Below are 14,060 nucleotides of genomic sequence, written 5' to 3' on the forward strand. Positions count from 1 at the left end.
AAGAACATGTTTCTGTTTTTCTAATCTGCTTTACAAGATCCATAAACCTTTCATAAATCCAGCTAAGTCCTTGTGTGCAAGCTTTTTATATAGCAAAAGGAAAATAGAATTTTTTTAAAGAATAGTTTTAATCTCATAAAACTTAACAGAGAAATTAAGCATTGATGTCTAGCGTCTGAAATTCCTTTAAAGTTATGTTTTCAAAATTACTAAATTTCAGGTTTACTATTTATTAATGACAAGCTATTTCAAGGATGTAAAAATATTATTTTGGCAGTAAATTTGTTGTTAGATAAATATATTGGACACACACACAAAAAAGACTGTGCAGGCCTGGGTACTGCATACGAGGCACATGTTACCAGTAGACAGGAAAACAGCAGCTGTGCACCATTCTTGGACACAAAGTCCTCAGGAGTCACGAGGTTAGCACAGGATCTTTTTTTTTTTATGCCTGGTTTTGCTGACTACAGAGTCACTTAGTCAACTATAATAATCAGAATAAAAGTCCTCTCCTAATGTTAGATTAGTTTTATGCTACTCTATGGAAAGGAAAAGCAAGTCAAATCTGTCAGAATTGTATCTAGAAGAAAATAAAGATCAAATATACGAAAATGCCCTTGCTGAGATCCAGTCCTTTGAGCTGCCTCTTGGAACCACCCTAAGGTATGCTTCTTTTTGATAATACTATACTCTTCATGATGGATGTGTTCCATTCTATAGCTGTTCTTTCAGCTAGCACAATATATTAGAAACTTTGTTTTCCTGACCCTGAAGCCTACAGGAAAGTTGAGTTTAATTTCAACGTGATTGGCCCTAAGTGAAAAAATACAAACCAAGGTCACCTACTCTGCTCTTTCTTTTCACCAGGACAAAGCGATCTGTTACTGATGGCTGGCTGTAGATTTATGAAAAAAGAAAGTGCTCTTAAAAGTGAAAACAAAGGGAAATTTTGTCTTTTTTGTAGCAGTGTTTTTAGTTTGAAGTTTACAGCTATAATTTTAAAGAATTAACTGCTTATTATTCTTAAATTTTTAATAAAGGTAACTTTTATTTTAATCACCAAAGACACAACTACTTAAGGTTTTACCGTTGATATTCGAAAATATCTGAACATTTAATTTTTTTTTAATTTGCAGCTTATGGAAACTATCTAATGGTAAAAGTGTAACTGAGAAAGTTCCTCTGCATATTCATCCTTAAAAAAAGTAATACATAAAAGATTATTTTGTAATCTGTCTAGGTATATTGTCAGTATTTGCAGAAGAGTTTTAAAAATAGCCTGCCTGGCACTGTAGGCGTCAGGTTGCAGTAACGATCAGGCTAAAAAAAGAAAATTAAATTTACCCTGAAAAATGTGTCAATCTATAACTTCAGTATTTTGGTGGTGGGAAAAAAAGGAATGTGGGAAGATCGTTACTGCATTTGAGTGATTTCTTGAAGGAAATACAAGTGGTAGGATTTTTACTTTTTTTTTTTTTGCATCATGCACTTTGTAAGCACTCATCTACATTTAGAGTAGTCCTTGTTGATTTAGTAGGCATCATTAATAAATTTATCTGAATCAGTGCTGAATATAATAAAGGCACAAGCACAGACAAGATGTGCACCGTCTTCGGTGCCATTTATTAACTCGTGTACAGGTGTAGTTGCACCAGAGCAGGAGAGATGATGAGCTTGATAACAGTAACTGGAAGGGTGTCAGATGCAATTGTAGACCTTGATGCATTCACACTTGTCAAATGCTGTCAGTTCCTTATGGAAAAAAGTAGCTACACATCACCCTGAAGTTTTACATATCTAGCCTATTTCTTTACACGAGCTTCCCACTTGTGTGCAGAGAACTTTGCCCAGAAAGCAGGTGCATCCTGTCTCCTGAGCATGCAAAACCCAAGGATTAGTTAATCCCTGGCCACAGGCCACAAAGTGTAAAATTTAAATAGAAAATAGGTTATTCCTCCTTCATTGACACATGAAGCTTTGCTGTACAAAGCACTAGGAAACAGTATGTCAGTTTCTACTGAAACACAGCAAGCCACTGCACGTAAAGGTGCACTTTTTTTTTGTTTTGGCTTGGTTTTGTTCGTTTTTTAATCCGATCCCCAAGTTTCTATCACGTAAAGAATGGAAGGACCGAAGTCAGTGACATAACCTGAATTCAGAAACCCCCGCGGCGCCGCCGCCTCAGGGGTCGGTGCCTTCCTGCCTGGACGGGCACGGGCCGCGTGTGCGGGAGTGGTCAAATCAAAACAAACCAAATAAATTATAATAATAATGATAAAGCAAAAGCACGCCATGAAACAAACCAGAACTAGCTCAGTGGAAAAGGCCGTGTTGAAGCCTATAAACCTTCAAGGCGTCTGTGTAGCGCGTCTGTGCACTGGGGAGGGCAGCCGGTCCGTCCGGGAGCGGGGCCGCATTTTGCGCGCCCCTCGTTTGTCACAGTGCGCTGAGCGGGTCGCAGCGGCTGGCGCCGGGCAGACGCAGCTGCCCGCGGTCTCTATCAGACACCAGTGCCCGGAGATGCCATGGGGACGGAGGGGCTTTGCTGGGCGCCCCTGGCGTCCCCGGCGCAGCCCTTCCCCTGACAAGGGCCGCGGGGCACTGGCGAACTGGTGCGAACCTGCGCCCCTTCACCTGCCCCGCTCCCTCCTCCCCGCCGCCCCGCGCGCACGGGAAGCCCTCCCCGGCCGCTCCCGCCGGCCCCCGCCCGGCTCCGTGGCCGCTCCTCCCTCGGCGCCTCCCGCAGCGCCGCGGCCGCGGGATCCCTCCCATCCAAGATGGCGGAGAGTCTCCCCGAGCATGATCGCATCCTGCAGGAGATCGAGAGCACCGACACGGCCTGCGTGGGACCCACCCTGAGGTGCGGGGCGTGGGGGCCGCTGCGCCGACAGCGGGCGAAGCTCCCGCGCCCTGCCCGCCCGCCGGCCCGGGGAGCCGCGGCCCAGCCCGGCCGCGCTTTCTGACAGCTGCTCCCCAGGGACGGCGCGGGGCCGCCCGCAGCGCCGCCGGCGGGAGCGGCCGCGCCGGGCGCGGAGGGGACGAGCAGCCCCCGGTGCCGCTCCGCGGGGGCCCGACCGCCGCCCCCCGCCCCGGGCGCTGCGGGGCGGAGGGAAGGGGCCGGTGCGGCGCGGGCAGGGAGCGGGGCTGTCACGCCGTGCCGGGGCGCTGACAGGCAATGGGGGCCGAGCGGAGACGGCGGCCGTGCCCCGGCTCCAGGCTGGCCGCTCCCTGGTGTTGTCTACCGGGGAAGCAGCCGGGCACGGCCCGGCTCCGGCGGGCTGGAGTGCGGCCTCGGGACGTGCCCGGCCCTGGGCCCGATGCGGGTGGCCGGGCTTGGGGCACCCGCCGTAACCCAGTGCCGGCCTTTGCTGCCCCGCACTTGGACAAGAGTCAGCTCCCTGGGTGTGCCGGTAGCCCCGGTTCTGTGCTGAGAACGGGGCCGAAACCGTATCATGGGTGGGTGTTGCAGCGCTCCACTATGCAACCCCTAATGATGAGGTCTGAAATCTACTACCCTGGTCAGTTTCCTTGGAAATGTGGCTGTGTATAGAGCATTTCTGCTGTGCCATGACTTCAGTGGTTTGGTTTTCTGTCTTTTTCCTCCAATTCCACATACTGCCAAATGGCCTAGCCTGCTTGTTGAAGAAAAGGTTTTGCATAACCTCTCCTGTTAGAGGCGAACGTCGAAGTGCCTTTCACTTAGAGCTGGGGAGATAAGGGCAGGGCCTGTGGTGAGTGAACTGGGTTATAGAGGAAACAGGGGGAAAGGGGGCCTTCATCATGGAGCTTTGCTGATGCTTCCCTGATTAAAGATGCTTCCCTGATTAAAGATGTCTGAAAGGAATAAAAAAGCATAGGCACTAGCCAAACAGGGGAGAGACAACTGTGAATTTGAATGTTATCTCTTTGAGAGGATACAGTGAGCCTGTGTGCAGAAAACTGGGAAAGGCAGTTTGTGTGGCAGCATGCTGCAAAGCAGTGAGCATGGTGCTGCTGGCTTTTCCTGGAGTGGGAATGATGCCTCCTAGAGAGTGTGGACAGGGCTGGGAAAGGGTGAACGTGGGGTACATGGGTGAGGAACCCAGTGCTGAGAACTGGTAGAAGAGAAGTTTCTGTTGCATGCCAAATGGGCCATTCTGCACATCATAGCAACTGATTTTGAGGTTGGCTATGTGTGGATCCTCCAAAGCTGTGTGGGAGGTGGCAGTCTGGACATTTGTGTGAGGCTGGGGCTAATCAATCCTCTGAGAACCCCCATGGGGAGTGTGGTGGGGTCGTCCAGACATCACACAGGGACTGCTTGCTGCGTCAGTCTGGTCTTGGAGGTCAGCTTGGAGCAAACTGCACTCTGATCTCCCCTCATGTTCCTTAAACACAGCTGCTGTTGGGAATACAGTGTGGAGATGCTGAAGTTTAGCATCACAAGGAGCCTCGCATGTGACAAGTCTGTGGGCTTAGGCTGAGAGAAAGTAGCTGGGATGCTTTCAGACTTGAGTTGTCCCTGGAGGCAGTTTAACAGTGTTTCACTTTACAAGCCCAGGCAGGTTGAAGCTGATGCCTGCAAAAAACCACACCAAAATATTAGATATAATTGCAGTTTCGCTGCCATTTCCTGTACAGAGCTTATATCAGAGTATTCTGTGGAAAGGACAGAGAATTAGGCTACACAGCAGAAGGTGGCAGGTTTGGGAACCACAGGCGTGGATGGGGAAGGGACTATATGAATCTCTCATTCATATTAAGCATTTAAAATTTGCTAATGTTTTTATAAATACTAAAACTTAATTTCTTATTTTTTTTGCGTGTTCCTGTCCTATCACTGACTTTCCAGTAAGGGAATTTTGCATTGCTGACTTTCAGGATTTTTAGGAAAAAAGTGCATGTTGGTCTGATTTAACCTCTGGTGTTCAATTACAAATAAAAAAAATTGAGGTTAAAGAGTGGTTACTCTTTAGTGTTTTGAAAGAAGTCCAGCAAACACCGCAGAAATATGCTTCTACTCCCTAAGAACACCAGTGTTTAAAACCAAAACTTGAGCTGTCTGCTCAGCTCTGTCTGTTGCAATTTGTGAATTGCTGTGTGAAACTGAAAAGTCTAAAGTCCCACATCTAATTACAAGATCTATTTCAATGAACAGAAGCATGAATGTAAAATGGAGCATTATTTTCTGCCTGAGATCTAGGTTTTACTTGCTAAACAATATAAATCAAAGAAATGAGTTGAGTAATTCTATGTGCAATTGCATAAGGCTACAACATGAAGTGATCCATTGATTTCCAGTCACAGAAGCTATTGAAGCCAGTTGTCTCACCTAATGACTGAAATTATGTTAATTTCATTATGTGAAATGGAATATTTTTGTAATCTCTGGTTTGTAATGCTGGGAGAATATTTATAGCATTGCCACATGAAATAAAGTACCAACATACCTACCTAAATAGCAGAACAAAAGAAGGGACTTGAGGTGAGTAGTTCGGATAAGTAGCGTGAGGTAATATTAAATGCTGAAGATTGTAGGATATGCAGGATCTGACTTATCCTTAATTGTTAATATCAAGACATAAATGTCTTCCTAGTGCATCCATGCTTCACGAAGGATGTGTACTTTTTTCTTGTGGGCCGTATGTAGATTCCATGGAAACACATTTTTGCTCCTGTTTTTCTTCAGTGTTTTGCTTGCTGGTTTGGTATAGCTGTCCCTGCCAGGTGCTGCTTCTTACCTTGCTACAAGAGTGGCAGCACTTGTTCTTATTATAGAAAAAATAATAGCATTTATTGATATATAATGGTTTTGTGTATAATTTACAGGTAAGGAACAACATACAGACTGATCTTGCAGGTGATTTTCTAGTGCTGAGATCTACCCATAAGGAGGAATGTGAAATGCAGGTCCTTTATAGGAGGAATCAACATACAGCTAGTGCAGTTGGGATTATTTACTGTTCAGGAGAGTTAGCTCCTAAAGATGGCTCTGCATCTCAAGAGATGAAGAGATTGTATTGGATGAAATTAATTTTCTTTTTAGATTTTAACTGGGTGAATTTAGTGATTTAAATTTGCTGCTATTTTACTTTCATCTCTAAATTCAGTAACACATGCTGAATCACTATAAATGAGACTTAAGCCAGCATGCCTTTCATTAAATAGGCACACTGTGTATATAGCAAGGCAGGATTAATTTTTTTTTCATCAGACTCTATGAAACTTCTATCAACATCTTTTTGGTTTTAATGGCTAACAAAATGAAATTAATGACAAAACTTGTTAAAGGCTCATCACTCTCACCTTTTTATATAACATGTTAATATAGTATAATTCATGTTTCATACATACTTCTGCACTTCTCTCAGGGAGAGCTATCTCATTTCTAATCTTTAGAAAGGAAATGGAAGACGACAGAAAGAAAGACAATTCCCATAATCCTCCCAACAACAACAAAAAAACCCAAAAGTTATTAACAAAAAACTTAAGACCCTCACTGAAGCCTGTATCTTAACACTTCTTGAATAGTCAGTTGGACATGCTGTGGTAGCTAGTAAGATAAATTCTCTTCAGAAGAAAGTAATTGACCTTATCTGATGGTTAGTTTATGGTTGGTTGAAATAGGTCAAAGTGGAACTCAACAGAGTAGGAGTTGTTCTGCCAGCGCTCTGTATACTATAGATAAGAGGTTTTTTGAGTCTGTAGTAATGTGTAGTATTTCAAAGCTTTTTTAAAAAATAAATGAATTAACTCTTAAACTCTAGCTTGGCAATATATTTCATAAGCATATGGTAGACTTTCTCTAAACACTTCATCTTGTGAGCTTTGCATAACTAAGTTTGCAGTGTTCTGTGATTCCCATGCACAGCCGTCAGTGGAGTACCTCCGTGCCCACAATTCATTGACTGAACAAAAATACAGAAGTAAAATTAAATATAAAAACTGTGGGGGATTTGGTAATGGAAATTTTGTAGCTAAGGTGAAGTTGATAAGGAGGTGCTATGTCTATTGATGTATCTATAAGTGGAATGTACTCTGTAGCTTTAACCCACAGTCACAGCTTGGAAAGTGCTCCTCAAAAGTCAGTGTAAAAATGCTTTTAATCAAATTCCCTCTTCCTGAAATCTGTCATCACCAAGTTGTTGCCTGGTAGATGTTAGAGCATCTTCCAGGTTGCTCTAAGTTGTGCTGGCTGTGAAACTTCCTTGCAGAGTTCTTAGAGAGCCTCCTGTGAAGACATTTCACTAGCCTGTTGTCTCTGGCTGCAGCAATCACACCCACAAGCACTGTTCAGTCGATGCATTTCTGTCTGATGCTGCAGTATGCTGCAGTCACCTCCACTGATCTAGGACTGCATTGCACTGGTAAAAGCAGCACTGAGCTGAGACTGCAAAGCAAAATCATTTCTGTATGGTGCTGGGTTTTTCTCATTTAGGTTAAACAGAGTTTGGAGGTTGGATGTCATAAATGAGTTTGGCTGAAGTGTTAGAACCAATTGGTAGCTGTTCATCCTGTACTTCTGTCCTTGAGTTACAGAGAAGCCAAAGGTAAATGCTACACTTTAGTAAGGCATCATTTGAAAAATAAGCAAGACTATTTTGTCCTTTACTGATCAACGTCTCTAAGAAAATTCAGAGTTAGAAATATGGAATGAGAGTCTAATTCTGCTGCTTTTACTGTATTGCGGTACACTTTGCAACTGCAGGTGCTTTGCCCGGACTGGGGTCTGTAATTTGTATTTTGGAGATATTCTTGTATGCATTGAGGGGGGCTGTCCAAAGCAAAATGAGCAAAGTGCCTAAATGTTATGTAGCTTCAGTTTTACTGAAAGTCTACATTACAGTTACTAGCAGGCATGATTTAGCTATGTGATTCTGTGTTTTCAGCACAACAGTTAGTGAGCAGTAACATAGGCAGTATGAATGAAATCTCAAAACGTGGGAAGATGGTACAGCATTAACACAATTGTAGGCAGGGAAATACTTTTTCTGAGTACTTGCCTATGGTCTATTGGAATTTGTGATGTGGTTATCCAATAACAAAATGTGGTTGCCCTCATTTTTGCCCTGTGGTCCTACTTGTCTGGTAGGATTGTCTAAAGTAATTTTTCTGTGTCTTCATTATTTTGGAGTATGACCCAGCAATTCGCATTTTTGTCTATAGCTTAGTCTTGTTTTAAATATAGAGTAAGAGTACTCTGAGATCATCAGCCAGTGCTATAAATCAGAATTTTAGTGGTTTGATCACATATTTTGATTTCAAATTGTATTTTTTTCTTTTACAGAATTGTAAGTTACTGCTTTGAAAATTTGTAGTCTCTATTAATGGTCTGTCTTCAAGCCCTTCTCAATTTTCAAGTTAACATGTTTCATTCCTGGTTCCCTTTCAAGAAACGTTACAAAGTAGCCCAAAAGAAGTGGAAATTCCGTGTGTGATAGCTGTGGTCTCTTTTGGATCAGGTGACAGACAGTACTTTCATGTATATTGTTGTGGTTTAACCCCAGCCAGCAGCCAGACCCACCCAGCTGCTCATTCACTCCCCCACCTGCAGCATGGGGGAGAGAATCAGAAGGGTAAAAGCTGGGAAACTTGTCGGTTGAGATAAAGACAGTTTAATAGGGGAAGCAAAGGCTGCGCACACAAGCAAAGCAAGGAATGAATTCACTGCATCCCATGGGCAGACAGGTGATCAGCCATGTCCAGGACAGCAGGACCTCATCACAAGTAGTGGTTACTTTGGAAGACAAATGGCATCAATCCAAATGTCTCCTCCCTTCCTCCTTGTTCCCCCACTTTATGTACTGAGCATGATGCCATCTGCTCTGGAATATCCCTTTGGTCAGTTGGGATCACCTGTCCTGGCTGTGTCTCCCCCCAGCCTCCTGACCAGTGTGGCAGGACTAAAAGGCCTTGGCTCTGTGTAAGCCCTGCTCAGCAATGACAACACATCTCTGTATTATCAGCCCTGTGTGCAACACAAGTCCAAAACACAGCCCCATACCAGCCACTGTGAAGAAAATTAACTCCAACCCAGCCCAAACCAGCACATATATTTATATATCAGTTTACCTGTATTATAATAGCTAACTTCTGTTTTATATCTGGGTTGTTATGGAGTAAGGGGAATGGCCTGCTCACTGTGAGCCAGTGTAGCCTAAAAAAACAGAGGCTTGCTTGTAGTGTCAGTTGCAGATTTTGTTACTTGGTGCAGGATTTGATGGTATTCCAAGTATTTAAGTTGAAAGACAACAGTCAGATAACGCTACTGTCTATGTGATGTATATTGCTATGAAGGAGCAATTTTTTTTTTATTGCTAGTCCATTATATAGAGACAAAAGGTCATAAGAAGAGTCTGTGCTGTAGACTGATTAATCTGGCATTCAGCAGCAGAACTGCAGTTCTGATTTTTCTGTAGCCTGATCACTCAGATTTGCCATTGGTAGCAAAAGTATTTTAGAAAGATTCACTTGCATTGCTGCAAGTTTCAACATATTCTCAAGTTTTTATAAAGCCTGAAACTGCTTGTGGGTAATCATACCTGTACTGCATTTTTTTGTTGTGAAAAAATTTTTAGGTTACATGCTGATTAAGTTTGTCATGAAATACGTGTCTGGAAATCAGGTTATCTTGATCTTTTAAGTGTTCATGCATCAGCTTCTGACTCAATTCTTGCAGTGATTTCCAAATGGGCAACTGCCAAGTGAATCTTTAACCTACCTAGTAACCTGTGTGAATTGTTCTGAAACAGCTCTCTCCAATTTCCCAAGCATTACCAAAGAGCTTGAAATTGTCCCAGTGTTTAGGAAACAAGTTTCAAAATACATTAAAGCTTTTAAAATAGGGAAATCATCTGCTGCATCATCATCAGAATAGTGTACTTAATAGATGTTTAATGCAGTTTGTGACATTGTTTCTCATTTAAATTTAGCCTTCTCTTCATATGAACAGCTTATCCTTGTGCACTCTTACATCAGTTAAATTCAGAAAAGCCAGTTCTTATTCCTGTCATCTCTTCATTGCCTTATTCCTCAAGCTGATTTTATTCAGTGTCTGGTGACCCAGATTTTGGACCTGCCCATGTGCATAGGAAGTGCATAATTTTACATCCTTCACGGGTCACACGGGTGCTTACTTCCTTGCAGATTTTTTTGGAAAGCCAACAGCATAGCCTGTGCTCCAGCTTGCTTTGTGTCTGGCTGAACTATTGGTCCGAGACTTTGCAATTTCCTCAATACAGATATCTACCTGAGGAACCTTAGAAAAATTCAGTTAAATATAGATCTGGTTTTGATCAGTAAGTGCTGGTGTGTTTTTAAGTTTTGTCATGTTGCATTTTATGTATTGTACTACTAATATGAGCTCATTCAACTTGATGAGGGAGGATTAATATGTCTTAAATAATTCTTTTAAGATAATGCCAGAAAAGGATTTGAAAATAAGAAGCTATTTTTATGGGTTGTAGTAAGCTATTAAGTACTAACTCATTCAAAAATATAGACATAGCTTTGCATCAGCATCAAGTCATCACATGAGATTTTGTCTTGCTGAAGGGCTTTCTATGGCTAGTTATAAAATCTAGCTGGCTATTTTTAGATATTATATATCTTTCTGGCTATTTTCTGATGATGGTTGAAATGACCAAACCTAATCCCTGTCACCACAGACCTTGGTATAACAATGACAGAATGTTCAATTTGGTGTTCAGCTTGATGAAGTATTTTCAACAGTGCATCTCTTCCTCATCTTGTACATGTCTACTATGGAACTATCTGTACTCCTGACAGACTGGGTCCTGTGCAGGAAGGAGTTAATGATCTCTCCTGGAGCCTGGCTGAAACCCTTCCTTTACCTCAACCTTTGCCAGTAATAGCAAACTAGTAGGGAACTTAATCACTGACGGAGGTATTCAAAAGGAAGGAAACAGATTTTAGAGTGCATCAGCCTTGATGGAAAGACGTGGGATTGGATAGAGAGGACCTAAAAGATGCTGGGGATTTTTTTTTTTATATATACAGCATGAGAAAAATGTTCAGTTCTAATACCGTCAGTGGGATTTTCACTGTTTCTCAGGGAAAGTAATTTGCTTGCAAAATTGCAGTGAGTGTAACTTGCAATTCTCCTGTGAATCAGAGTAATACAAAATTAATAATGCATATACTGTCGTATATGTACCTGGGGGATACTTTTGAGACATTTCAGCTTCAAAGGGAAGTGTTTAAACTTTCAAGTTTTGGGACTTTCACAGTTTGCACACTTCCTTAGGCATAGAGTGACTTTGAAGGATTTTTACCCCATTTTGTTCATGGAAAGAATGTTTCCTTAGAAGCTTTGTTTTGAGTTAATTTTAGCAGAAAAGTAACGTAGTAGATACTGTTTTATACTGTATATTTGTTCTGGTTTGTTTCATACACGAAGGAAGCTGTAAGCAGTTAGCCAGTGTGTGCTACCTTCTCTTGAAATGTGGAGCTCCTGTGCTGTGCTGGAGTGTCACCTTTCCCTAAGAAATGAACAGATTTTCTTGGTTTGTTTATCGAGCAGGACGAGAACTGGAGTAAGTCAGTTGCTTCAACACTTAATTGCTTCCTAACTGAGAGAAACACTGTGAGTTTCAGTTCAACTTCTAAATTGAAAACAGACTTTTTTTTAGAAGTCATGTTTTATTTTCTTCAGTGATCCTGGGAGATATGCAAAGAATATATAGCACAGACTGTTGTTTTACATGAATTAAATACATTATGATTTTTTATGTGTAGGCTGTGTGAGCTCATAGAGTTAACAAAAATGAATTATATAAAATCACTGTAAAATGCATGATTTGGTTATAGGTTTGCAGAGGCATGTGATGCACCAAAGAATTAAATGGTTTGATCTGTATTGAATAGAATACATTCTTAATCCAATTGGTTTTGAAACTTTTAAATTACTGGATATTTTATTTAATCTGGAGCTTCTTAAATTTGTGAAATAATATATTTACATCTGTGTAGCACTGATATTCAAAGCCTATTGAAATAACTTAAACATTTCTGACATAAAATATTCTGTTTTATTTCATATGTCTTGTGAAGAGACATATGAGATTGTTGAAATATGAAATTTATTTTGTCTACCAAAACAACTGGTCTGTTTTTATCTCAAAGATTATGTCTCAAGTGCTCTAGATAAAGTTGACAGATTAGCTAGAGGTTGTAATAGATGCCTAATTATTTCTGGTACATGTGTAATAGAAATCTGATCAAATTTTTTAAAAAAACTTAGAAGCTCACAATTTGGTTTACGGATGAATCCATTTCTCCTAAAATATAACAATTTATGTAACAAACAGTCTATGGAAATATTAAGGGAAGATAAAAATACTGTTACATGGACTTCAATTTTCTACTTTATATTCTATGAAATAACATAGGTTCCAGCTACATCCACTTGTATCCATGTGGGTATATGAAACAGATGGCCAAACTTGGCACTTCATTCTGTGGCAATAGCCAGTACCAAAGCGAGCGAAGCTGCCATTTCCTTTGCTGCCTTTTTATCTACTATTACAACACAAAATTGGGAAAAAAAGTGGTAGTGCAGCACTTGTTTTTCAGTTTCTTGCTTCATACATCAGTAAGTCGCACAAAGGCTTAGCAGGAAGAGGCATCTCCTTGGTCAGCAGTGTAAAAACAGGAAGGAGGAAGTCTATTGCAAATCTGGGTATACTGATTATCAGTTCGTGTTTTGCTGCAGAGGATGTCCATTAACAGCCATCAGTGTGATCCATTGCTTATCCAGCATGAACAATGACTGCTCTAGTGCTGCTACTACAGAATAAGGACCCTGCTTATAGGAAGTAATGTTAACTAACAAACTGTACTCGGCCCTTTCCTGCTCATAGAAACAGGATACTATTAGTGAGAACAATTCACAGAAATTGCACATCCAGGAAAACCAGGCAAGCAAAGCATAATAGCTAAACTAAGATTAATAAAATCTTTTCTCTGAATAGGCCATAGCTGAGTTTTATGTTGTTCTGGCATGTAATGTGAGCTTTTAAATAGAGTGGTGAGATGTAATTATGAGTAAGAATGGCAGAACTGGAATGTAGGTAGTGTCTGGCATTGAAAGGCTGCTTAGGTTTTAAGAAATGTGCTTATTACCATAACTGCAATTGAATGACCGGAAACACCTGGACATTATTTTATAAAGCTTTTTAGGGTGTATGCAGCCACCTATATGAAATTACTCTGTGGAAAAATCCCTACAAAGTTTGTAGCTTGTGTAAACAGAAAATATCTTTGTGTATTGTAGGACAAAGGAAGTTTCTGCAGTGTTTCCTGTGAAATTGCAGCTCAGATGGAGTGTGTGATACAGTATCGTGGTTAGGGATGCCATGGTTATAGTCACAGTGACAGGTCTGTTTTAAGGGCAGAATCTTAATTTGCATTGTCAGTGTTTTGTGCTTGCACTGTTCCCACTGAACTCATCATGCAAATTTGAATTGTGAATATTACTTAATTTTATAATTTTATTTAGTATATCTCTGTGTTGCTGTTTCATTTGGGATGTTTTTTCAATGAAAGGAGAAATAGGAAGAGCATCTAGTGGGCCACTTCTTGCAATGTGTGTGTGGGAGCTAGTTGAGGGCATCTCCAGCATCAGGACAAAATTGGCATTGGTAGCAAGATATTAGTAGTAAAAACATTATTTTCCATAAGCACAGTCTCTTCATTTGGGAGTTGGTTTATTTGTGTGTGTGTTTTGTTTTAAATATTACTTTGAAACATTAAATAAAAAGTGTATGGTTGGAAGGGGTTTCTTTTGTGCCTGCATTTAATTGATCAAAGTAATTAGTAGTTTTTCTCCCCTGCACAGTGCTTAATTTGAAGCTCTACAAATGAATCTTTTTCTCTTGCTTCCATTGCAGATCAGAAGTTGCATGGTCAGACTTACATTCCATGTCAAACTTGTACAACTGTTGTACAGACACATGTAATTCCTGTCATTGTCACAGCATTCATGGAGTTGTAACTGATCGGCACTTACTGAGTGGTTATCAGTATCCCTAAAGGAATGTGTACATACAGTTCTTAAT

General features: G+C 41.2%; 1 protein-coding gene across 6 annotated transcripts in view; it reads left to right on the top strand.

The window, feature by feature from the left end:
• Window positions 1-468: 468 nt before the first annotated feature.
• EXOC6 (exocyst complex component 6) overlaps window positions 469-14,060 on the top strand; it is an 86,538-nt gene continuing 72,946 nt past the window's right edge. For 2 of the 6 annotated variants that reach the window (XM_032115594.1, XM_032115596.1), the window contains exon 1: window positions 472-666. In XM_032115594.1, coding sequence (XP_031971485.1) covers window positions 545-666 — 122 coding nt within the window. In that variant the 5' untranslated portion in view covers window positions 472-544. Of the gene's footprint in view, window positions 667-2,744; window positions 2,864-14,060 lie in introns of those variants that run through there. The other 4 variants (XM_032115597.1, XM_032115598.1, XM_032115599.1 and 1 more) reach the window with 3 other exon arrangements.

The sequence above is a fragment of the Corvus moneduloides genome, chromosome 8 (genome assembly GCF_009650955.1).
Source record: "Corvus moneduloides isolate bCorMon1 chromosome 8, bCorMon1.pri, whole genome shotgun sequence".
Lineage (NCBI taxonomy): Eukaryota > Metazoa > Chordata > Aves > Passeriformes > Corvidae > Corvus > Corvus moneduloides.